The sequence below is a fragment of the Dipodomys ordii genome, unplaced genomic scaffold (genome assembly GCF_000151885.1).
Source record: "Dipodomys ordii isolate 6190 unplaced genomic scaffold, Dord_2.0 Scaffold190, whole genome shotgun sequence".
Taxonomy (NCBI): Eukaryota; Metazoa; Chordata; class Mammalia; order Rodentia; family Heteromyidae; genus Dipodomys; species Dipodomys ordii.
In genome coordinates, this window is record NW_012267406.1 from 828,020 (window position 1) to 855,001 (window position 26,982).

Consider the following 26,982-nt stretch of genomic DNA (forward strand, 5'->3'; position numbering starts at 1 on the left):
AAAAAAATTTTTAAATACCGTTTCCATGTTCAGTTATAATGTTATAGCCAGGAGTAAAAAATACTGTAATTGCGATCTCTTATATTCTAAGATGCAGCAGTTATCACAAACGATAGTACTAAGAAATAATCAGTCATATAACTGTGAGGACATTTAAGAACTCAAAACTGTCCTAAAACTTTTGTGAGGCCCACACCTGCAATGCCAGCAACTCAAGGGAGGAGAGGGTGATGTTTAAGGCAAAACCAAACAAAAATTAATGAGGATCCAATGTCAACAAAATAGCTGGGCATGATGGTACATGCCTGTAATCCCAGATATGCAGAGGGGATATGGCTGCAGTCCAGGCCTGGACAACAACAACAACAAAAAGTGACATGCTATTTGAAAAATAACTAAAGCAAAAAGAGCTGAGGATGTAGCAGGCCTGAGACTCTTGAGTTCAACTCCGGTACTATCAAAAAAGAAAAGAAAAAGCCTTTGTAAAGATACCTGACCCACTTACTACAAACTGCTACTTTGTTAATATCCCACTCAAATTTTCAACTAAGTTAAAATAATTTCAAGAAATCTGACCACTTCTCAGAATCAAGCCTTTTATTCTTTATCAAGGGAGAACTCAAACTGTTAATGTACTATTCTGTTAATGTACTATTCATACGCAGCCAGCTTCTAAATAGCATGCTGTTGCTACAGAAAATAATAAATTATTATCAGAAATCAAGCCCATCTTTTAATATTCATATTTGCATTATAATTTACATGAATGTATTTAATAGGGAGATAAATTTTCTTTCTTATATTTTTCATTTAATGTTTTAAGATCCTATTTGACAGTTATTAACATACCAAGCCATGGGTACAGAAAATATTAAAAAAAGGTGATCATATAATTTACTTGGAAGCAATGTTTATTTTGCTATTGAACAGCTTTCCTATACTTAAAAAAAAAGGAAAAAATGTTTTAATGGCTAAAAAAGCCAAAAATAGAGTGGTAAATGATTTTTGTAATTTTTGGTTTAATAAAGAAGCTAGACTAGCTATACTAAGTGTTAAATATTATTTGGTAGCTCTCTTACTTAAAGCAAAACTAGAGCACAATTTAAAGGTTCTAAGTCTTGCTATTTTGTTATAAAGATGCTTGAAAGTAAATTTAGAAGAATGAAAATAAAATACTGCAAAAATGTGGCATTATGATAAAAACAAACCCAAATGTATATATGTATATATATATTTATACACACATATGTATATAAATATATATATATATACCTTGCTCAGATAAAATTATAAAATGTCTGGATTCTCCATTCTTTCCTTATTTAAAAAATGGAGTAACTTAATAAGTGGATTTAGTTCAAGATACTTTCATAAAAGAAAACCTCCCTTTCTGAAAAAACAAATTAAAAGTACTGCCTACTTTATGAACAGATAGATTTTTAAATACCTAATAATATAATTTCTGGTGTACAGTTTCTTAGAATTGCAAACAGTTCTGCATTTGTTGCATGTGCAAACAGAGACAGCCAGGCTTTGAAATGCTCTAAAGTTAGAGACTGTATTACCATACATTTTTCTCTCATCCATTCAAATTCAACTTAATTTCAGTAAGCAGAGGAAGAAAATGGATTGAAATGTACATTTTAGAATACAGGTTTGTAGAACAGGATAAAATAGTGCAGTATCAGTCTCAGGATAAACACTCTTGTCTTTAAGGAATAAGTATAAAAGCTGCTTCTCAAAGACTCTGGCACTAACGATTTAATGAATATACTACTTAAGCAAATGCTCAGGGTATGTTGCAGTAAAATTTGCATCTAAACCCAAGTAAAACCAACAAACAAAATCGTATGGATGCTTAAGACAAAAAGGAAACATTTTTGGTTCAAAGGGGCTTAAAGACACTTAGCATATACAGGCTGAAATATCATTGATCAAAGTTCCAGAACAATGTAATACATTTATAAAGATAATCTTATTTATAAATCCTCTATGAATTCTGACATACTCTGAAAATTAGAAATTAACTACTGCTGTAATTGTTTTTAATTTTTCTACCACAATTTGCAATCAACTTTCCTGCAAACAACAAAACAAAACAAAACAGGCCAAATTAGGTGGTACTTGACCAGGCTAGGATTAAAATAATGGTAACATAGTATCACCAGAGTACACAATTGGCTATGTTGGCTCAGACAGCAACTAATTGAATCATATTGACTTTATCATTCTAGAATAGATATTTTTCTCCAACTTTGCTCAATTTGGCAAAATTCTCAAAGTATTTTTTCGCCAAGAATAGCTATCTCTACAAATGTTCATGTGCACAGAAATGTCAGAATACTACTTCTAATAAATCATTTTTATGAATTTAAAGATACAATTTAGTTCAGATAAACTTCAAATTTACATACATCTTTTGACACTCTACTAAATACCAAGGATGGCTATCTGACATCAACATTAGCAAACTCTATTTTTCTTCCCAGTTCTGGTCTTTTTAGAAATCAAACGTATTAGCAAGAGAATTTTCAATGTTTAAAACATTAAGACTTTCATGGAATTAAAATTACAAAGAACTTCCAAGGAAACACATATATGGAAGAAACGTATTTCAACAGATCTAATAACTAGTTTATAGGAATTCGGAGCCAGCCTGGGCAGCAGTACATTAAAAGCTATTGCCAATCACACACTTGCTATCATGCACTGAATAACAAGATATAATCTTTGAGTTACATACATACAAGATTTTTAATGACTAATCAAGTTATGTGGCCCAGCCAACAAATATTACATATTCACAATAAACATCCTGCCGTTATTAGCCTCTAAGTAAATCAAGAGTGATCCATTGGCTCAGTCATCTCAGCATCTTGACTATCCATCTCTTCAGGCTCTTCCACAGAATTTCCCGTTTGTGCTTTTGACCTTGTGGCAAATGCTGCTCCCAGTGCATCTCCCACACAGCTATCAGTTGTTTCTGTATTCAAATTTTCAGTGCCACCAGTTAAAGAAAAAGATTCATGCAAGCCAGTCTGAAGATTTCCAGGCCTCACAGAAGAACTTACAATTTCTACTTTTCTTTGTGGAAGATCAGATGCTGACTGCTCTGTATTCTGATCCCGCAAATGCTTGTCCATTGAAGCCTGAATAGAAGAAACCATTTCCTGCAATTTTTTTCTCTGGGCCTCAACCAAATCAGGATCAAGCTGCCTGTCTCTCATTGTTACTACTCCAGGAGCTATTCGAATAAGCTCATTGTTACCTGGAGCAGTGGGGAATACTGGAAGCTCTGTTTTAGTGGAACTATTACTGAAGTCTGTCCCTGTATTATGCTTTCTCACAACTGGAGGTTCCCTACCTCTTGGATCAAGGTGGGGGTTACTAGATGCAGTTCCTAGAGAATGCCCCTTTCCCTGAAAGGCTGTTACATTATGAAGTTGCTCAGATTTCTTTTTCACTACTCCACCACTACCTAGTTTTAACAGCCCATGTGAAGGACTTGATTCCCTGCTTCTTGTAGTAGCCTCTGCTCGAACCTGACTTAAAGCCTCTTTAACTAAATCTTCAACATCAGGACCGATGGGGAAATGTCCTGCAGTATCCACACACAACTCCAGTCTGTCTTCAGAAGCATTATACACAAAGGTTTTGCCAGGTAGATGTGGAAAAGTACAATGCTTGCCATCGGCCATACCTAAAGAAAAGGGAAAAATATTCACAAATTAAATCTTCTCTAAGGCATTAGTAAAGGTGTAGTGATGACAATTATAGTTGAAATAGTGAATTTTCAATAGCAATGAACAAATAACAGCTTTCAAAACAAGATTTATCAGAAAATAATTCAGTCTATTACAATAATGAGCATTATCATAGATTTTGTTCCTTAGGGGACTTTAAAAAATAATTATTATTCTATTAGAAAATGTATTTCTATTTACTGAATCAAATAATAATTTCAAATAAACATGGCTCTAAAAAAGTATAAAGTAGGTATAAACTTTCAAAAAGATAAAGTATCAGTTAATAAAACTCCAAGCAGAATTTTCCCTTGATATACTTTTGGCAGAAACAACTGACAAAAAATAAATATGCAAAACTTAAAGATGCTGAAAATGTAGCTTAGTGGAAAAGGGTGTACCTACCACGTTCACGCCCTAAGTTTGGTCCCTAGCACCATAAACAAACAAATAATGGCATTGAATCCATTTACTGTCTTTAATCACCTACTTCAGAACTCTAAAAACCATAGCTCCAGAAACAAAGTAGCAAAGAAGAAGAGAATATTGTAAGGCCAGGAAGAGTTTAAATATCCATTTTACTAGAACAAATCATGAGGATTTACAAATGAACAGATGATAATAAATCAGGTAAGAATAATGATGGGATGTATCGCCTCTCTTGAGAATTAGTAAGTGTATATAAAGCATATACTACAGAGACTAATGTCAGTTAGGGAGTCAATACTGGATCAAGAGGGCTCTGTAATTGTTTCCAGGCTGCTGCTATGATGTTTGACTTTATCTTGGAAAAGTCAGTTTAATACTCATTCATTATAGCATTATTTTTAGTGAAACACTGGGAACCAACTTAAACTTTTCAAAACAACCAGAATAACAAACTTGATGGAGGATAATATGAAACTATTAAAATTTATATTTACAAATAAAGTTATGATACCTGACACACATAATAGTTAAAAATGAATAAAATAGTGCTATGTTTATTCAGACAGAGATAATGGACAAACTTAGAAATGCTCTGTTATTCTTTGTGAAGGATATTAAGAAGGGTTCCTTCCTTCACCCCAAAAAGCTATACAGTAGTTCTAATGTGTCTCTTTAAGAGTACTTTAAATAACTGAAGAAAAGGACTCAATTGGAAATGAATAAATCGCTTAAAATTTATAAAGCATAAAGTTCTCTGAATTTAAGGTTCATTAAAATTTCTCTATCACAGGTTAGATGTAGTGGCATACGCCTATGATCCCAGCTACATAGGGGGCTCGCACTGGGAAGATCTCAGTTCTATGTCAGTCCAAAGAAAAAGTTAACATCACGAAAAGTAGTCAAGAATATGGTGGTATATAATTATCATTCCAGCTACACAAGAAGTATAAATAAGAGGACTTTGGTCTAAGGCTGACATTGGGCAAAACGTTTGAAAATAAACTAAAGCAAAAAGAACCAAGCCATGTGCCAGTAGCTCACACCTATAATCCTACCTACTCAGGAAGCTAAGACCTGAGGATCACAGTTCGAAGCCAGCCCTGTCAAGTAAGAGACTCTTATCTCGAAAAAGCTGAAAATGACATTGTGGCTCAAGTGGTAAAGCACTAGCCTTGAACACAAAGAAACTCAGGCATAGTGCCCAGTACCTGACTTCAAGCCCGAGCACAGCAAAAAAAGGGGGAAGGAGGAGACAGAGGCATGACTCAAGTGGTAGAGCACTTACCTAATAAGCCCCAAGCCTCAGTATCACCTCTCCAACAATTCCTTTACTCCTTACATTAAAGAAATGTACACTATTATTTCTAATTACATGGCTCCTTATATCAAAAATCTGGAAAGTACCCAGCAGTACATCAGCAGAACAATGGATAAACTATGTTAAAAACAATAGAATACTATGCAATCGTGAAAATAAACCATAGTTGAGCCCACCAACATAGATAAATCTGAATACATATTGCATTAAAGGAGCAAGTCATAGAAGAATATATGCAGAATTCCATTTTTACCAAGTTCAAACACAAGCAAAGCTAGGTGCTACATAGTCCTATGAAATCTATGCAAGTATTAAAACAATTTGTCATTCATTTCTGTATTTACCAAAGAAATTTATTACAATTTAAACCAATTATTTTTTTAAATACTTTTCCAAGTAGCTGTAATCCCAGCTACTGGGTAGGCTGAGGGTCCAGGAGGATCACTTGAACTTAAAGATGAAGACCAGTCAAAAAAAGCACAGTAAAATACTGTCTCCAAAAAAAAAAAAAAAAAAAGTCTGCTTTATAGTCAAAATAACTTTATAGTTCAGTCACTTAGCACATGCTAAGCACACACAAGTCTCTGGGATAAACCTTCAACAACACACACACAGAGAACAGAACTTTAAAAAGAAATCCGGAAAGTAGCAACTGGAATTCTAGTAATAGTAGCAAACATTTGCTAAGTGTTTATTAGGCAAGAGGCTCTTTGTTAACTACTTTATATGCATATCTTATTTGACCCTCATAACAACTCTGACATGATCACTTAACAAATAATGAACACTGAGACTGAGCAGTCATACAGGAAGTGATAGAATAAGAATTTGATTTCAGGTGTTTTGACTCCAGAGCTCACTATCTAATAAGAAAAAATACTACATGCAATGTTTTAAAAGATACGACTCAACTGAGATACAATTCACCCACCTAAAGTATACAATTAAAGAGTTTTTAGCATATTCGGAGTTCTTTAATCATCACTAGATGTTTAGAATATTTTCCCTAAAAGAAAATGAATCAGCAGTGACACCTCATTTTCTCCTGCTATATATCTTCTTTATCCAGAAGCAACCCTCAATTTACTGTTTCTCTAGATTTGTCTATTCTGGACATTTCATTATAGTCTTTAGTGACAGGCTTCTTTTACGTACTATGATGTTTTCCTCCATAATGGGGCATGTACCATTTCCTTTTTAAATTACCAAATTAATATTTCATTGTATGGATATACCACATTTTATTCAGTCCTTAAATGATGGACATTTGGGTTATTTTCATATTGGAGTATTATGAAAAATGCTATGAATACTTATGTTCAATCTTTGAGTATATGTGTATTCTCATTTCATTTAGGTACATACTAAAGAAGGGAATTGCTGGGTCATACAGAAAATCTGCTGAATGTCTGGAGAACTGACAGACTCTTTTCTTAAGTGGCCATGCCATTTTACAACTCACCAACAGTACATGAGGATTTCAATTTTCTTACATCTGTGCCAGCAGTTCTTATTGACTCTTTGATGATTGGCACTGTTCATGTGCTTGTAAACATTTATTTTCTTTTTTTTTTTTAATTTTATTTTATTTTATTTGTGAACATACTGTACAACATTTATTTTCTTTGGAGAAATGTTTGTTCAAATCCTTTACCATTTTTTAATTGAACTATATCTCTTTTTTGTTTAGATGTTATGAGTTCTTATTATTCTAGATATAAGCCCATTATCAGATACATGGTTTGCAAAAAGAATCCTTTTATTTTGTATATTGTCTTTCAGCTCTCTTGATAGTGTTCTTTACAGCCCAAAAGTCTGTTTTGCTTAAGCTTCTGGTGCTATAATAGGTTTTATCTAACCCAAGATCAAGAAATTTTCTATCTATATTTTTTCCCAAGATTCTCCTAGATTTTTACCTCTTACATTTAGGTCTGTTAGGTCAAACTTCCTTTTTTTGTATGTGGATATGTCCCAGAACCATCTACTGAAAAATTTATTTTTTATTACTACTAATGTCTCTTTTTGGCCAGTACTAGGGGGTTGAACTCAGGGGCCTCGAGCTCCCTGGGCTTGCTTGCTCACGGCCAGCAGCACTCTACCTCTTGAGCCACGCCCACAGCCTGGCCTTTTGCTGGTTAATTGGAAATGTAGTCTCGTAGAATTTTCTGCCTGGGCTGGCTTCGAACTGTGATCTTCCAGGTCTTGGCCTCCTGAGTAGCTAGGATTAAAGGCGTAAGCCCATGGCACTAGGATGAAAAAAAAAAATTCTTACCCCAGTGAATGGTCTCGGCACTACAGTTAACATTTTTTCAATACTTTCAAACTAGAAATATAAAAAGTATTTAGAAGATAACCAAAGCAGCCACTGTCATATCAACCTCTTATCTCTCTAACTTCCTCCCATTACAAGAAACAACTAAGGGAAGTCATTTTCAGTTGCATGGAAGACAGATATTTACACAAATTACTAAGATCCTCCTAATTGTTTCTAATATCTAATATTTAAAAACCATTAATTGACATCAACACATTTCACAAAGTATGATGAAAGAAAAAGATGGACAGTTAAAAGGGATATTATATATTATAGGCCCATGTCTAGAATCCTTACTACTGAGAATCTCAGCCTGGGCAGATAAATCTAAGAGACTTTTTATCTCCAAATAACCAACATCAAGCTAGAACTGTAGAAATGGAGGCATGGCTCAAATGTTAGTGTGACAGTCCTGAGCTAAAAAAGCTGAGTGAGAGCAGGAGGCCTATGCAAGCCCCAGTACCAGCACAGACACAAACAAAAAGGAATTCAACCCCCAAGAAAACACAAGGGGAAAAAAAAAAGAAATCAATGAAACAAACAGAAAAGACAAAAATAAATCAGTGAATCCAAAAGTTGTTTCTTTGAAAAGATCAATAAAATTGATAAATCACTAGCCACACTAGTCAGAAAAAGTGTGTGTGTATGTGTATGTCATAAATTGCTAATATTAGAAATGAAAGAGCTTCGGATCTTACAGACATTAAAAAAGAGCAATAGGGATTATTATGAACAACTCTGTGTCAATGTATTTGTTAACTTACGTGAAATGAACATATTTCTTGAAAGACAAAACTATCAAAGTTTACTCAAGAACTTAACTTTAAGAACATATCTTGGGTGGGGAGAGGGAGGAGAGGGGGAGTGTAGTTGTGGAGGTGGGAGGGAAGGGAGGGTAGGGGAAAAACAAAGAAGGAGTTAACAATGCTTGATAGGAAATGTATTCATGACCTTGTTCATGTAACTGTAATCCCTCTGTACAGTATTTTTACAATAAAAAACACACCTTATTCTACCAAAGAAATGAAATCCACAACTAAAAACTGTCCAGCAAAGAAAACTCTAAGCATAGATGATTCATGGATGAATTCTGGCAATTAGTTATTACAAAAGTTAGCAGAGATGGGCACCAGTGGCTCATGCCTGTAATCTTTGCTACTCAAGAGGCTGAGATCTGAGGATCACCATTTGAAGCTAGCCCAGGCAGACAAATCTGAAACACTTATCTCCAATTAACCAGCAAAAAGGCTAAGAGACAAGGCCAGACCCTGAGTTCAAGCCCCAGTACCAAAACATGCGTGTGGCACATGCACACACATACTAGCAGAAAACAAAAGGAATGTTTCCAAATTAGAATATACGTAGTAAACACTATTCTTGTACTAAATAGTACTTGTATTCAATAGTATTATAGACCATTGCACTAAATAGTGTTATAGACTATTAAACACAAAAATTAGCAACTTCAATTCATCATGCCAAGTTGGGTCAATATTCAAGGGTCAATCATTGAAATCTAGCCTATCAACAAATTAAATGAAAACAACTACATAGCCATCTTCACAGATGTAGCAAAAAGAACAGATGACAAAATGTAATGTTCATTCCCAATATAAACTATCAGCAAACCTAGGAACAGAAGGGAATGTCCTAGGAACAAACCTACAGGTTGAATACTTCCCTCCCAGCTCCAAGATAAGGAACAAGGCAATAAAGTCCCCCTTTGTCACTTCTATTCAACATTGAATTATAGGTCTTAGCCATTTCAGTAAGGCAAAGATAAAAAAAATAAAAGCCTTTGAGCTGTTTTCAAGAGACAATTACAAAGAATCTGCTAAAATGAAGAACTAATATGAGTTTGGCAAGATAATGGGTAAGTCAATATATTGAAGAACATTTTTATTTCTGTACAGTAGGAATGAACAATAGGAAATTGAAAATTCTGAAACCTATGTCCTACAATTGCACCCAAAAAATGTATGAATATTGAGGTGTAAAGCAAGGTATTCATAAGAGATGTATGCTAAAAACTACAAAATTTTGATAAAATTATTAAAGACTTACATAAATGGAGAAATAAAACATTTTCATACGTTGAAAGACTTAAGTGTTGTCAAGACATCAAATGTCCCTGACTTTTTCTACATTCAATGCAATTTTTTTTACAATAAAAATAGACTTTTGTAAAGGTTGACAAGTTGATGCTATGCACTGTCTCTGAGCTTCATTTGCTCCAGGCTAGTGCTCTACCACTTGACTCACAGCATCATTTCTGGCTTTTTCTGAGTAGTTTCTTGGAGATAAGAGTCTCACAGACTTTCCTGCCAGGCTGGCTCCCCACGATCCTCAGCTGTCAGCCTCTGAGCAGCTAGGATTACAGGCATAAGCCAACAGTGTCCACCTTGCAAACTAAGTTAAAGAATAACCACCAAATATTCTTACTTGCTGGCTTCAAGAATTGCTACAATGTAATAGGAACTTACATGCTGCTTTTGCTGAAAAGCACTAATATCCTATTAGAGGTACACTGATTATTTTTTAAAAGCAGGAGAAAATTTTGGCATCCCAGCCTTAATTTTCTCTATAATTGCTCTATCTAAGCCATTCTCTTTATAGGTATCCACTTTGTAAAATCACTTTGGAATCCAGGAAGGACTAGATTCCAGGAAGATAGAAGGGTGGGAAATTTCCCCAAGAAAAGGAACAACTGAATTCCTCCTATAAACAGACCACCTGACAGGCAACTGCTATTTGGTTATCCTGAGCACAACTGTTCTCCTAAAGTGAGGACATTGGTAATAAGCTCCCCAAACACCTCATAATGATTAACAGCAGGCCAAACTTTGATCAGACTGTTTAATAATTATGCATACCTCCTTTTTCCTACCTCAAGTTTTCTGTTTATTTAAACTTCAACCTCATGTCAGCACCCCAAAGATGGATGAAGATGGGTTTAAGTGCTTCCTTGCCTCTTCTCACAATCAATCTCCTTTTTCTGCCATTTAACATTACTCATATTTTTATTTAACATGAGTGGTTAGATCTCACATGCAGAAGTTCAAGAATAAGGACCTGGAGCCTAAACATCCAATTTCAAAAAGATACAATAACCAAGACTAGATGTGGTAGCTCAAGTTTATAATCCCAACTATTCAGAAGGGGGTGAGAGGGTTGACATTCAATACCAGCCCAGGAAAATATCAACAAGATCTAAAACAAGACCTGGATGTGGTGATGCAGGCCTATCATCCATGCTACACAGGAAGCATAAATAGGAGACTGCAGTCCAAATAAGCCCAGGCAAAAATGTGAGATTCTATCTCCAAAACATAGAAAACAAAAAAAGGCTAGGAATCTCGTTCAAGTGGTAGACTGCCTGCCTAGCAAGCTTGAGACCCTGAGTTCAATCCTGTAAAATTGCCAAAAGAAGAGAGAAAGAGAATAATGAAGATATTTACTAGTAAAAGAAGAGACACATATTGGGGCTGGGAAGGTGGCTCAGTGGCAGAGCGCTTGCCTTGCATGCATGAGGCCCTAGGTTCAATTCCTCAGCACCACATAAGAAAAAAGCCAGAAGTGGTGCTGTGGCTCAAGTGGTAGAGTGCTAGCCTTGAGCTGAAGAGCTGAGGGACAGGGCCCAGGCCCAGAGTTCAGACCCCATGAATGGACCCCCCCCCAAAAAAAAGAGAGAGACACATAGAATACCAAAACAGTAAAGATCCTAGAATTAGATTTACACATATATGGCCAATTGAAAATTTAAATATACCTTAATGCATATGGCTTTTTGGGTTTTTTTTTTTTTTTTTTTGGTGCTGTCTTGGGGCTTGAACTAAGGGTCTAGGATCTGTCCCCAAGCATTTTTGCTAAGGCTAGTGCTACACCATATGAGTCACAGTTCAACTTCCAGCTCTTTGGTGGTTAGTTGGAGATAAGAGTCTTACAGACTTTTCTTCCTTGGGCTGGGTTTGAATTACATTCCTTAGATCTCAGCCTCCTGAGTAGCTAGGATTACAAGTATAAACTACCAGTGTCCAGACTTGCATATTGTATTCTAACTCATGATTTTCAAATGTATAACATATAGCCAACTTAATTACATCACTGTAATTTAATAGATAAAATGTCGCCTTTTAAATAAATTACACTAAGAAAACTGGACATCCATACCAAAAAATGGGGGAAAAAAAGAACCTTGACTCATAATATGCAATAAATAATCAAATAACTTGATTTTTTTTTGATCGGTCCTGGGGCTTGAACTCAGGTCCTGGGCCCTGTCCTTGAGCTCGTCAGCTCAAGGTGAGCACTTTACTACTTGAGCTACAGAGCCACTTCCAGTTTTCTGTTGATTAATTAGAAATAGGAGTCTCACAGACTTTCTTGCCTGGGCTAGCTTTGTACTGGGATCCTCAGATCTCAGCCTTCTGAGTAGCTAGGATTATGGGCATGAGCCATTGGCACCTGGCAATCAACTTGGTTTTGTATTTAAAATAATGCTGTGTATATATTTACTATTCAAACTATAGCCAGATCATAAACTTTAAAACTATATCTCTACAACTCCTAGAAAAAAATACAGAATTCAATTTTCATTTTAATGACACTGGAGTAGTCAAAGATATATGTTTGTATGTGAGTGTACACCCATGTTGGGGACTTGAACTCAGGCCTCCAACTTGCTTGGCTTGCTTGGTAATGGCTGGCACTCTACCACTTAAGCCATATTTCCAGCCTGGCATTTTGTTTACCTGGGCTGGCTCTAAACTGCAATCCTCTAGATTTCAGCCATTTGGGCAGCTAAGATTACAGATATGAGCCACTGACACTCAGCCCAAACAGTTCTCATATTAGACTGAAAAAGATTGAACCATTAAAAGAAAAAAAAATTGTTATAACCCCTCTGTACAGCATCTTTACAATAAAACTAAGAAAAAAAATTGTTAAACTGGAAAAAGTTATGGTCTTGCTGGGCGCTGGTGGCTCACACCTGTAATCCTAGCTGCTCAGGAGGCTGAGATCTGAGGATTGCTGTTCAAAGCCAACCTGTCCAAAGCCAACCTGTCTGTGAGACTCTTATCTCCAATAAACCACTCAGAAAACTGGAAGTGGTGCTGTGGCTCAAATGGCAAAGCTCTAGCCTTGAGCTGAAGAGGTGAGGGTCAGGGCCCAGGCTCAGAGTTCAAGCTCCACAACCAAAAAAAAAAAAAAAGGTCTTCAAGAGATACTATTGACAGAATGAAAGACAAGTTACAAATTGGGAGAAAATATTTGCAAATATTTGCTAAACATCTAGCTAATCAATGGTGGTTAAGAATATATACTAAAACTCATAACTCAGCTGGGCATCAGTGGCTCATGCCTAAAGCCAGCCTGGGCAGAAAACTCCACAAGACTTTTATCTCCAACTAAATACCAAAGCAGAAAAAAAAAAGCCAGAAGTGGAGCTGTGGCTCAAGTAGTAGAGCACTAGCCTAGAGTGAAAAAGCACAGAAGCAGTACACAGGCCCTGAGGTTTAAGCTCCAGAATCAGTGCGCGCACACACACACACACACACACACACACACACACACACACACACACACACACACACACACACACCCTGAGGTTTAAGCTCCAGAATCAGCGCGCGCACACACACGCACACATGCGCACACACGCGCGTGCACACACACACACACACACACACACACACCCCAAAAAACAAAAAAATGACCCAGGATACACACATATGCTTCCTGTCTCTAGCCAAAGACAGATTTTGCCAATAGGAAAACTGTCACCAGATTTTGGGCCACAGACATTTAAAATAGTTGACCAAAATAAATCTCTTTACTTCATGCTTCAAAATTCAAAACAAAAGAGAAAAAGGCAAATTGTTTACTATAAAGGGCAACATGATTTCTGGTTTAGGTTTTATGGAATATAAAGTCTCTGTCACAAAATATTTAACTCTGCTACTATAGTGAAAGAGCAGCCACAAATAATATGTATACATGAATATGGCTGTTTTATAAAGCCTTACATACTATAGGCAACAATTCTACAATAGCCTTTAGGGCATAGTTTGTCAACTCCTAGGCTAAATCAAAGCCAGACACAAAAATGTCACTTTAAATGATTCCAGTTATATGATAAAACAAAAAAGGTAAACATATGGGGTCAAAAAACAAATCAGTGCATGTTAAGCAAGGGGATAAATGAAGGGGGGCTGACTATAAAGGTCACAAAGCAACCTTTTAGACTGGCGAAAATACTCTATTATAGCTTATGCTGATTACATGTTTGTACATATTTTTCAAAATTAATATATTGCATATAAAATTCATATATAGGTTCAATATAGATAATCTAATAGTCTGAAATTCAGAATACTTCAAAATCTGAAAGGTTTTCAATATAGTATATCATTATTGGTAGAAAACTTCACACTGAAATTGCCTCATATCACAAAACTACTTAAAATATAGTATAAAATTACCTTCATATAAGATATATAAAGAACATAAATGAATTCTAGATTTGAGTCCCAGTTCCAAAATATCTCACTATATGTATGTAAATATTCCAAAATCCAAAATACTTCTAAGCATTTCAGATACTGAATTTGTACCTGTATGTCTAAGCAGGAAAATATGACTTTATGTAAAATATACCTCAATAATCCAATTTTTTAAAAAAGACATTCTTTGGTCCTATTTCAAATATGGCAAAATAAGAAAACATTTAGGGGGCTGGGAAGGTGGCTCAGTGGTAGAGCGCTTGCCTTGCATGCTCGAGGCCCTGAGTTCGATTCCTCAGCACCATATAAGCAAAAAGAAAAAAGCCGGAAGTGGTGCTGTGGCTCAAGTGGTAGAGCGCTAGCCTTGAGCTGAAGAGCTGAGGGACAGAGCCCAGGCCCAGAGTTTAGGCCCCATGACCTGACCCCCCCCCAAAAAAAAAAGAAAAGAAAAAAGAAAACATTTAGGGACAATTAAGTAGCAAGGAAATTTGAATACTACTTGATGGTATTTAAAATACTATTAAGGAGCTGGGGATGTATTTCAGTGGTACAGTGCTTTCCCAGATTTGAGCCTGGCACTATGAACATAAACAGCAAGTTTTTTTGTTTTCTTCAGTATTGGGTATTTTCATATAATTTATATGTGAAATGGTATTGTAGTCTTTCATTTATTATTTATTTAGGGGAGGGGACAGGATCTCAGGAGCCTGACTTTATGATTATTTTTCAAGATGGAGTCTCAAAGACTTTCTGCCTAGGTTGGCTTCAAACCACCATCCTCAAGATTTCAGTCTCCTGAGTAGCTAAGATTACAGGCATGAGACATCAGTGCCTACTCTCATTTTTTATTACAACAGAAAAAAAAATCCTTTACCTTCAGAGATAGATATTGCAGACTTATAGATGATAGCATATTATATCTGAGATTTACATTTAAAAAGTCCAGTTGAAGCCAGATGCCAGTGGCTCACATCTGTAATCCTAGCTGCTCAGGGGGCTGAAATTTGAGTTCAAAGCCAGCCCAGGCAGGAAAGTTGGTGAGACTCTTATCTCCAATTAACTACCAAAAAGCTGGAAGTAGAGCTATGACTCAGGTAATACAGAACCAGCCTTGAGTAAAATCAGCTCAGGGACAGCACCTAGGCCCTGAGTTCAAGCCCCAGGACCAACACAAAAACAAGAACCCAGTCCAGTTGAGAAAGGGAGATGATAGGCATGGTAGCACACATCTGTAATCCTAGCACTCAGGAATCTAAGGTAGTAAGGTTGTCAGTTCAAAGCCAGCTAGGGCTATATAACAAGGCCCTTGTCAGAAGAAGAGAAGAAAGGAGGACACAAGGAAAGAGGGAAAGAAAAGAGTAAAGGGGATGGGAAGGGGAGAAGGGAAGGAATAGAGAAGAAAAGACAATAAAAAAGAAAAAAGAATGAAAGGAGAAAGGAAAGGTAGACATACATTGATAATCATTGAAGGTGGGTCATTGAGGGTTCATTATGATATTCTTGCTACTTTTACATGTTTGTATATTTCTACAATAGCCAAGCTGGGGAAGTTTCATAAGAAAAAAAGCCTATGAAGAAGAAATGAAAGAGATTCTACACTTAATGACTATAGAGGACAAAGCAAACTGTGAGATAAGATGAAGGAAAAATTTGGGAGCCAAAAATCGTGCATTTGAATCTTTGATGTTAAGAGGTCCAAGCATATGCCCTGGTAATTTCTCTTAAGATCCTAAAATTCCTAAGGTGTAGTTACAAACTTATGTATTACTGAATATACCTTTACAAATAATAAACACATAATGTCAAAGAGGTTCAGTGTAAAGTGTGCTATTTCCCAAAACTTAGATAACTAGGGGTTATATTCTAATTAGAGCTAAACACAACAGCAAGAAACATGCTGTAGCTGGGTGCCCGTGGCTCACGCCTGTAATCCTAGCTACTCAGGAGGCTGAGATCTGAGGATCGCGGTTCAAAGCCAGCTTGGGCAGGAAAGTCCGAGAGACTCTAAACCACTAGAAAACAGGAAGTTGGCGCTGTGGCTCAAGCAGTATAGAGCTTGCCTTGAGCTGAAGAGCACAGGGACAGCGCCCAGGCCCAGAGTTCAAGCCTTACGACTGACCCCCCCCCAAAAAAAAAGAAAGGAAAAAGAAAAAGAAAAATGCTGTATTAGCTGGTCTAAAGTAGTTACCAGCATTATAACCATTAATTAGTTATTAAGAGCTATATACATAATATAAGCCAAGCACCAGTAAACCACAGATATAATCCTATTGGTTCAAATCCAGTCCAAGGAAGAAAGTTCTTAAGATTCTATCTGTCAATAGCTGGGAACAGTATGGTGTGTGCCTGTTAGCTCAGCTATGTGGGAGAGTAAAACAGGGAGAGATCATGGTCATCTTGTAGGCCAGCCTGGGCAAAAAATTCAAGAGTCTCATCTCAAGAGAAAAAGTTGGGTGTTTTGGTGGTAACCAATCATCTAAGCTATTCAGGGAAGCATAAATAGGAGGATCAAGTCAAGGCCAGACCAGGCCAAAAAAAAAAAAAGGAAAGAAATCCTATCTCTAATAATTAGCACAAAAAGGGATGGAGCCATGGCTGAAGCCCTGAGCACACACACATTATATATACAGTCATCCCTCACTATGTCATGGTTCACTGTATTTCTGGGTTAAAAAAAACATAAATAATGATCCCTCCCCTATCACGGGAGTTATATTCCAGAGACCCCCGCAATAGGTGAAAACCTGTGAAGTAGCAACAAGTAAACCACAATATAGTAGGGACAACTATGTAACTCTGCTACTTCATGGATTTTAACCTATCACAAGGTCTATAGAACAACTTGAGGGATCAATGTAATTTAAACTGTGCCTAGAGTCTAAGAGCAAAAGAGTGATAGGAAATTTTTGGTAATATAGTATACAGTAATAGCAGAAAACACAGCTGACCATGTCAGGATAATCTATTTTAACTGAAGCAGATTTATGATGACTATGTACTTAACAACTAATTTTTTACACTTTTGTTAAAAAATGTACTATAGTATTTAATATAAAGTATGTACTATATAATATACATCATATATACTATTCAAGAAACATATGATATGTATATGCATATGTATATACGTGTATATATGTGTATATGCACATTTGTTTATGTGCAAAAAAACACAGGGATCTTACTATTTACTATATTGCTTATGACTAGCTTTAAACTCCTGGACTCAAGTGATCCTTCTACTTTAGAATCCCAAACACCTGGGACTCGTAGGCATGTACTACAATCCTTGGCTAAGAATTTTTTTTTTGCTGGTCCTGGGGCTTGAACTCAGGGCCTACATGCTATCTCTGAGCTTCTTTCTGCTCAAGGTTAGTGCTCTACCACTTGAGCCATAGCACCACCACTCCTGGCTTTTTCGTAATAGTTTTTATTGGAGAGAATAGTCTCACAGAGTTTCTTATCCAGGCTGGCTTTGAACAGTGATCCTCAGATCTCAGCCTCCTGAGTACCTAGGATTACACATGTGAGCACCAGCACCCAACTAAAAATAATTTTTAATAGAATACTATTTGAACTTTCTTAATCCTCTAACAGCTTGAATGGAGATATTATCTGAGAACAAAATCAGAAATTAACTATACCCATGGTTTTCTTCATAATATTGTAGAATACGCCACCCTGCTGAAACATGTGAGGAAGTCCTTTTGCATAAGACCATACATCTTCTCCTGTAAGACAAAAACAGAATAGAATAAGCAATAACCAAGAATGCTACTCAAGGATGCTTGAACACAAATTAGTCGAGAGTAGAGATTAAAAGTAGAGCTCCTAAATGAGTGAAGTAGCCAGGTCTAAGATGATACAGAGCAGCAGGTCTGTGGAACACTAGAAAATGCATGGACAATTTCAAACTGACTGTGGCTTTCAAGAGCTGTCACAGAAGAATACAGTATTTCAATGCTATGTAGCATTTCAAAAGAGGAAAGCAAGCTACCTCATGCACGCACATGCACACACTCATGCATGAGCGAGCATGCCAGCCAGTACTGGGACTTGAACTCAGGGCATGAACACTGTCCCTTAGCTTTATTGTTCAAGTCTGACACTCCACCATTTGAGCCACATAGCCACTTTGGCTTTTTTTTTGGTCAGTCGTGGGGTGTGAACTTGGGACCTAGGCACTGTCCCCGAGCTCTTTCGCTCAAAGCTAGCTTTTTAACCCTTTGAGCCACAGCACCACTTCTGGTTTTCTAGTGGTTAATTGGAGGTAAAAGTCTTGTGGACTTTCCTGTTCGGGCTGGCTTTGAATCCTCAGATCTCAGCCTCCTGAGTAGCTAGGATTATAGACATAAGCCAAGCAGTAAGCTGTATTTTTAATAATGAATTTCCTCAAATTTTAAATGTAGGAGCTGATTTTAAAATGTCACTACAATTCCATGAGTCAATAGTGAGTACAATAGACAAAACATTTTAAGATTCAATTCACTCAAAGGAAACTAGTTTGTAATTTCTGGGACTAGATCATGGTTGAAAGTCAGTATAAGCAGTCTTTATTTGCAATTAACCACCAAAAGAACCATACATGGAGCTGTGGCTCAGGTGGTAGAGTACTAGCTTTAAGCACAAAGCTCATGGACAATGCTCATGCCCTGAGTTCAAGTCCCAGGATAGGCATACATACACATACACACACATACATACACACACACATACCACAAAATATCTACAAGCAAATTTATTGTGCATAAAAGATACCTCAATAATGTCTATTTCAATGAGAAGTTTCAAATACAATACTGAAAACAATGTGGCTGATATTGCAGTTCAATGGTAGAACAAATGCTTAGCATGGGCTGTTCCGAGTTCAATCCCTAGCACCACCTCCCAAAAAGTTGTGAATAACAATCATTCTTCAAGATACAAAAGAATGGAAAGAACCTAAAAAATTTAGTTTTGCAGAATATATTTCTCTTCATATGATGCTTCTATTCTGTTAATGTATGTGTACTAGTTTATTATTAGGAAAATTTTAAATTTTAACAAAGAAAAGTTAACTTTTGTCTTTCCTAGTATAAAATTATACAGTCAGACTTGAGATCTGAATGGCAGTAATTGATGATGCTCATCAGTATTACCTGTAATACCTTCCCACAATCACGGGAATAGGAGTTTGTGTAGCAGTTAGCTAGTTGTTCTGTGTGCCAGTTTAAAACAGACAAATTTTAAAAGGCTTGGAACCCAAAGCTTCAGTTAACCAGAATTTACTAATGATGCCATTAGTAGCTTGCTAATTTAAAAGAAAACACACAGAAATGTTTAATTTTTAACTCTGAATATTATACAGAAATACTAATAATTCCTGCAGAAACTCTGATTTCTAAACTTATTAAAATTATTTGGATAAATTATTTCTATGGTGATAACCTTTCACTAAATTATTATTCTAGTATACTTAATATTTTCTAAAATACCCTAGGCCATCATGTATTTGGAAAACACAAAATGTACATGGTGGCACTTAAATATGTTTGGGAAGACTATAATCTGATGACAAAATAATAGACTCCTCTCAAAATGACCACATGAACATTAATAACAAGAAAGAACAGGACCATTTACACTATGGCAATGTTTCTCAACCTTATTTTTACTACAATTTTCCCATAAAAAGCCATTTCAGATATTTTCTTCATTAGCCCCCAAGCCTCATGACATTCGAATACCACGTGGATATATACCGTACTGTGATTCTACTGCTTTCTGACTTAAGGGAAGAATAAATGCCATTCAAACCTCTACTATCTGAGAAAGCACTTCATTTATTCACCACAATTAGGTTCTACTAACAAGGAAGCAAGTTCAGACTGCTTAAGTAACTTTTGATCATATAGCTAACTAATTAGTGGAAACAGATTTTTAATCTTGCTTATCATTCCAAAACTTATATTCACTTTCCAATGACATTAAACTCCCATTTAGAGGTCCAATTCTGGTACAACAAATCTAATGGCACTATCCAGGCAGTCTGAGGTCAGTATGAGTTTGTCTATAGTCTGTGCGTCCTCCCTCCTTCTCCCTTTTTTTCTCTCTCTCCTTCACAGAACAAGAATTTGAACTCTAAGGGCAAGCTACAACTCCAGCTTAGCCAGTCTTCTTTTTTTAAAGATATTTATGGCATTTTAAAAAAATGGTTGGAGAACTGGGCTTCGGTGGCTCACATCTGTAATCGTAGCTACTCAGGAGGTTGAGTTCTAAGGATCTCTTTAGGAGAGGGAAACTGTGAGACTCTTATCTCCAATTAACCACTAAAAAAGAAGGAAACAGAGGTGTGGCAAGTAGCGGAGCACCAGTCTTGAGGAAAAAAACAAAATTAGGGGCAGTGCCCAGGCACTGAGTTCAAAACCCAGTACTATTAAAACTGCCCCCCCCAAATAAAACGTAGTTGGAAAAAAGAAAAGTGGTAACAGAAACAAGAAAAGGAACAAGCAATTACAATACTTTGTGCAAGACCATCACAGACCTATCATTTTCTACTGCATTTCTATCCAACTTTTTACTACTGTTATTAACAATTCAGGCCTGACCTCCTGCCTATATTATTGCCACTGCTTTTTAACTTGCTTGCCTTTGCCTCTTGTCCTCCCCAAATCACCCCTTTGAATAGTGAAGAATTAAAACTTTCAAAGTTAAATTTTACTGGTTCCCCCAAATCCATATGGCAAAACCCAACTTTTCTTCTTCATAGCATATAAGCACTGTAAGAATTGATTTGCTTTTCACTTAGCTTGACTTGATTCCTATAAAATAACATCAAACTGTTCTAGTTCCCTGAAAGGGCAATACTTGCTATGAATTTTTTTTTTTTTTTGGTCCATTGTGGGGCTTGAACTCTGGGCTTGGTCACTGTCCCTGCATTCTTCAGCTCAAGGCAAGCGCTCTACCGCTTGAGCCACAGCGCCACTTCCAGTTTTCTAGTGGTTTATTGGAGATAAGAGTCTCGAGACCTTTCCTGCATGGGCTGGCTTTGAACCCCGATCCTCAGATCTCAGTTTCCTGAGTAGCTAGGATTACAGGCATGAGCCACGGGTGCCCGGCTAGCTATTTTTTTTTAAGACTCAACTTAGACATCAGTTCCTCTAGGATTCTTCCAAGTGGTGGTTAGATAAGTATGCTTTGATGTTCATATGTACACATATACGCCAGCCTATTATTATACAAAGCTGATTTACTTTTTTTATCTTTTTACTTCTTTTTTTTTTTTTTTTGGGTCAGGTCATGGGGCCTGAACTCTGGGCCTGGGCGCTGTCCCTCAGTTCTTCAGCTCAAGGCTAGCGCTCTACCACTTGAGCCACAGCACTACTTTCGGCTTTTTTCTTTTTGCTTATGTGGTGCTGAGGAATGGAACCCAGGGCCTCGAGCATGCAAGGCAAGCGCTCTATCACTGAGCCACCTTCCCAGCCCCATCTTTTTACTTCTTAACTATAAGATTTTTAGTCAGGGAACAGTCAGTGGTCTATCAGACTTTTTATTTTCAGGATCAGGTACAGTGCCAAACAAACAGCATCATTATTGGTATTGGTAGGATGAATGTACAGTAAGGTATTACAAATGTGGATTTTCCTTTTAAACAGTTCCTGAAAACAATGCAGAAAAACAGTAACTGAAGTAACATTGTAATTATTCTTCAATGCTAAAGCTATCAAACATAACTAATTATTTTCTGTAGAATTTAATAAACCAGTATCATAGCAAAAACAGGTGATTTTTTTCTACCATATCCTATAGGATATGCAAGGGAAAACCTATAGCAAATATTATGTCAATGAATATATTTTTTTTTTTTGGTCCGGTTGTGGGGACTGAACTCTGGGCCTAGGCGCTGTCCCTCAGCTCTTCAGCTCAAGGCTAGCACTCTACCACTTGAGCCACAGCACCACTTCCAGCTTTTTTCATTTTGCTTATGGGGTGCTGAGGAATCGAACCCAGGGCCTCATGCATGCAAGGCAAGCGCTCTACCACTGAGCCACCTTCCCAGCCCCAGGCAATGAATATTTTTCTAAGTCTCCAATTAGTTTTACTTTAGATTCTCAACTATTTCTTCAAAATACAACTGTAAAACATTTCTAATCAATTTATTGTGTGTAAACAAAAAGTCTATACTACTGCCATTAAGTAATTTATTTGTACTTTGTCTTCTATGGATAGTTCTACCTGAACAGTAGTTATATATGGCAACATTATTATAGATCCTTTTTCTATTCATTTAACCAATTTTTTCTATTTGATAAGTAATCCTGGGCTGGAAAGGTGGCTCAGTGGTAGAGTGCTTGCCTTGCATGCTCGATTCCTCAGCACCACATAAGCAAAAAGAAAAAAGCCGGAAGTGGTGCTGTGGCTCAAGTGGTAGAGCACTAGCCTTGAGCTGAGAGCTGAGGGACAGCGCCCAGGCCCAGAGTTCAGGCCCCACAACCGGACCCAAAAAAAAAAAAAAGAAGTAATCTTTAATTTTTAAAATAGTTTGTTTTTAAGCCAGGCACCAATGGCTATGCCTATAATTCTAGCTACATAGGAGGCTGAGATCTGAGGATCACAGTTCAAAACCAGCCTTGGCAGGAAGAGTTCATGAGACTCATCTCCAATTAACCACCAAAAAGCCGAAGCGGAGCTGTAGCTCGAGTGGTAGAGCAGTTTAGTCTTCAGCAAAAGCTCAAGGACATTGCCCAGGACCTGAGTTAAGACACAGGACTAACACAAAAAAAAGATGTTTGTTTTTTAAAAAACAAAGTAAGTTTAAAAGGTCATCAGTCCAATTTTCTAATTTTAAATATTTTAAAAGGCAATTTGCAGGAAGGGATGGGGAGAAGGAGGGATAGAGGATGGTTAATAGGTATGTGGAAATGCAGTTCAACAGGAGGAACACCTTCTAATAGTCTTATAGCACAGTAGGATAACTATGGTTGACTACAATTTTTTTTGGGGGGGAGAAGGTTGGGGTTTGTTGTTGTTGTTATTGGAATTTGAACTCAGGGTCTATGTGTGCTAGGCAAATGCTCTTCTCCACCTGAGCCATATCTCTAGCCCCTAACTGTACAGTTTAAAATGGCTAGAGGAAATGGATGTGTGGCACAAGTGGTAGAGCACCAGTCTTCAGGAAAAAAAAAAGTGAAAAGCTCTTAGTTCAGGCCCAATACTAGTACTAGATAGACACAGAGAGGAGGAGGGTGGTGGGCCAGTCTACAGGCTAGTAGAGAGGATTTTAAGTGTTTCCAGCATAGGCAATGATATATGTCTGAGGTGACAGGTATGCCAATAACCCTATCTGATCATTACATATTGCACATAGCTATTAAAATGCCATATTGGACCTTATAAACACATATAGTTACTATGTCTCAATAAAAAATAAAAAGTATGGGGGCGGGCTGGGAAGGTGGCTCAGTGGTAGAGCGCTTGTCTTGCATGCTCAAGGCCCTGGGTTCGATTCCTCAGCACCACATAAGCAAAAAGAAAAAAGCCGGAAGTGGCGCTGTGGCTCAAGTGGTAGAGTGCTAGCCTTGAGCTGAAGAGCTGAGGGACAGCGCCCAGGCCCAGAGTTCAGGCCCCACGACCGGACCCCCCCCCCAAAAAAAAAAAAGTATGGGGGCTTGGTGGTAGGGTTCTTGCTTTGCATGCATGAGGCCCTGGGTTCGATTCCTCAGCACCACATAAGAAGAAAAAGCAGGAAGTGGTGCTGTGGCTCAAGTGGTAGAGCGCTAGCCTTGAGTTGAAGAGCTGAGGGACAGTTCCCAGGCCCAGAGTTCAGGCCCCACGACCAACAAAAATAAAAGTATAAAGCAGGGCACCAGTGGCTCCCATTTGTAATTCTAGCTACACAGGAGGCTGAGATCTGAGTATCACAGTTCTAAACCAGCATGGGTGGGAAAGTCCATGAAACTCTTATCTGGAAGTAGACCTATGCCTCAAGTCATAGAGTATTAGCCTTGAAAAAAAAAAAGCAAAGAGACAATGCTCAGGCCCGGAGTTCAAGCTCCAGGACGCTCACAAACTAACTAACCAACTAGTATGTATACTTGTAATTCCAGCTATTTAGGAGAGGTAGGGAGAGATCATGTGTTCAGGACCAGCTTGGGAAAAGTTAGCAAGACTATCTCAAAAACAAAATGCAAACTAAAGAGCTGTGGAGGCAAAGTGCAAGTGGTAGAGTGCTGGCCTAGGAAGCACCATGCCCTGTGTTCAATTCCCAGAACTGCAAATTAGTTAATTTTAAAAGGTAGTTTAAAAAAGTTTCTACTTCGCAATTTATGAAGCAAGGGAATAAAGTCAAAATGTAACAACTAGATGAAATACATTTTTCTCTGATGTTAATACTGTTAGTGTACAAAGGGTTTATTTTGTATGTCCATATAGGCACACAATGTACCTTGATCAAATTCACTCCTGTCACTCTCCCTTATCCCGTCTTCCTACTCCCCAAATCAATCTCAACAAACTTCACTGTTCCATTTGTACATAAAATATTTTGACCACATTTATCTTCCTTTATACCTATCACGAGTACCCACCTCCCAGCGGGGACATGTTTTTAGACAAAATATATTTTAAAGCTCCAAAAGAAATACTTAAAATTAATTCTGAATTCAAGTAAAAATAAATTTAATGCATCTTCAATTCCAAAAAAATGAGTTATTCTAAATTTAAAGTATGAACCCAGCACTGTTACTACTAGAATTCCAAAGGTATTCATTTGCTGAAATGATTGTTGCCACATCTTCACTCTTTCTGTAGACCTCCCATCTAATTACTCATCTAACCCTCTATATGGCAAATCTTTGTGGACGCCATTGGCTCAAACCTGTAATCCTCATTACGCAGGAGGCTGAGATCTGAGGATCACAGTTCAAAGCCGGCCCCAGCAGCAAAGTCCATGAGACTTATCTCCAATTAACCACCAGAAAACTGGAAGGGGCGCTGAAGCTCAAGTGGTAGAGTACTTGTCTTGAGCTGAAGAGCTGAGGGACAGCGCCCAGGCCCAGAGTTCAAGCCCACAACCGACAAAAAAAAAAAAAGATATGCCTGCTTATTTTATACTCAGTCCCTTAAATGTATCCATTCATACACCTTTTAGTCACCATCAGTTAAAAAAAAGGACATATTTATACCACAATCATGCACATAAACCCAATTATGTACAACTATGCATAGATACAATACACAAGCAAAGAATACAATATATCCAACCTGCTAATAATTATTTTCTCTGTAATGTTAACTACCATATTTCATAATATACATTTCTGAATTCTTTCCAATTTTAAACATCTTATAATTTAAAAAAAGAAAAATGAAATATATCAAATGGCTGATTATAAGGAATATAATTAATGTTTAATCTTCAAAGCATGATTATATAAAATCACTATTTACAATGTATACATTTATCTTTAAATGCACCTATGTGCATTTTGGGGGGGGGTGTCAGTCCTGGGGCCTGAACTCGGGCTGTCCTTCAACTGGGTGCTGTCCCTGACCTTTTTTGCTCAAGGCAACCATTTCAGCCACAACTTCAGTTCTAGCTTTTTTGGTGGTTAATTGGAGGGAAGAATTTCATTCACTGTCCTGAGCAGGCTGGCTTTAAAGCATGATCCACAGTTCTCAGCCTCCTCAGGCTGAGAATTACAGGCTTAAGTCATCTATACCCAGCCTTATTTTATACATTCATTTTCATAGAACTTTATGACTACTCTCTCACTATAAATACGTAGCATATAAATAAATATGACTACCAGATGGCATATAAAGAATATAAAAAGCAGTACAACTATTTGAAAACTACCCTCATCTAGCATTCGAAAAACAAAAAAGGATGAAATAATATTTAGGACCAATATCATCCTAAAAAAATAACCATGAGTCTCAAGCATGATTCTAGAAAATCCTGAGACATTTGTGAACATCAAGAGGTATAATAGGGCTGGTGTTTTAACTCAGTAGTAGAATGCTTAGCATGGATTAAGCTTTGAGTTTAATGCAGACCACACACATAGACACACAATGAGGTATTATGAAAAAATACTACAGGATACACTTCAAGAAAGAAGGTATAAAAAGTATATCAAAATGAAATGTTTTTCAACTTCTCAACCAGAGACCTTTGTAGTGATGTAAATATTACAAGTAGCTTAGTTAATTCCATGTAACTTTACACTGATAAATTATTTTTGTGTCTTTACCTCTTAAAAAAAACTTACATATTTAGTAAAGTAAGAAGAAAATAAATTAGCTGAGTATAGACAGTGAGTCATATACCACTTACCATATTTAACACACACAATACAAACTGGTCTACAAAAAAAATTAGCATCATACCCTAAAAAGCCTGATTTGGAGTCATCTAGGTACTATTTAAATAATGAAGATGACAGTCTGCAAAAATTAAGTTCAAGTCGGGCACTGGTGGCTCACACCTGTAATATTAGCTACTCAGGAGGCTGAGATCTGAGGATCACGGTTCAAAGCCAGCCCCAGCAGGAAAGTCTGTGAGACTCTTATCTCCAATTAATCACCAGAAAACCAGAAGTGGTGCTGTGGTTCAAGTAGTAGAGCACTAGCTTTGAGCTGAAGAGCTCAGGGACAGGAACCAGGCCCAGAGTTCAAGAAACACAACTGACCAAA

At 37.1% G+C, this 26,982-nt stretch overlaps 1 protein-coding gene across 2 annotated transcripts in view; it reads right to left on the reverse strand.

The window, feature by feature from the left end:
* Window positions 1-1,747: 1,747 nt before the first annotated feature.
* Vcpip1 (valosin containing protein (p97)/p47 complex interacting protein 1) overlaps window positions 1,748-26,982 on the reverse strand; it is a 32,530-nt gene continuing 7,295 nt past the window's right edge. Inside the window, exons 2-3 of one of the 2 annotated variants that reach the window (XM_013034494.1) lie at window positions 17,952-18,038; window positions 1,748-3,700 (exon numbers count right to left, since the gene is read on the reverse strand). In XM_013034494.1, the coding sequence (XP_012889948.1) occupies window positions 2,841-3,700; window positions 17,952-18,038 (947 nt within the window). In that variant the 3' untranslated portion in view covers window positions 1,748-2,840. The remainder of the gene's footprint in view (window positions 3,701-17,951; window positions 18,039-26,982) is intronic. The other variant, XM_013034495.1, reaches the window with a different exon arrangement.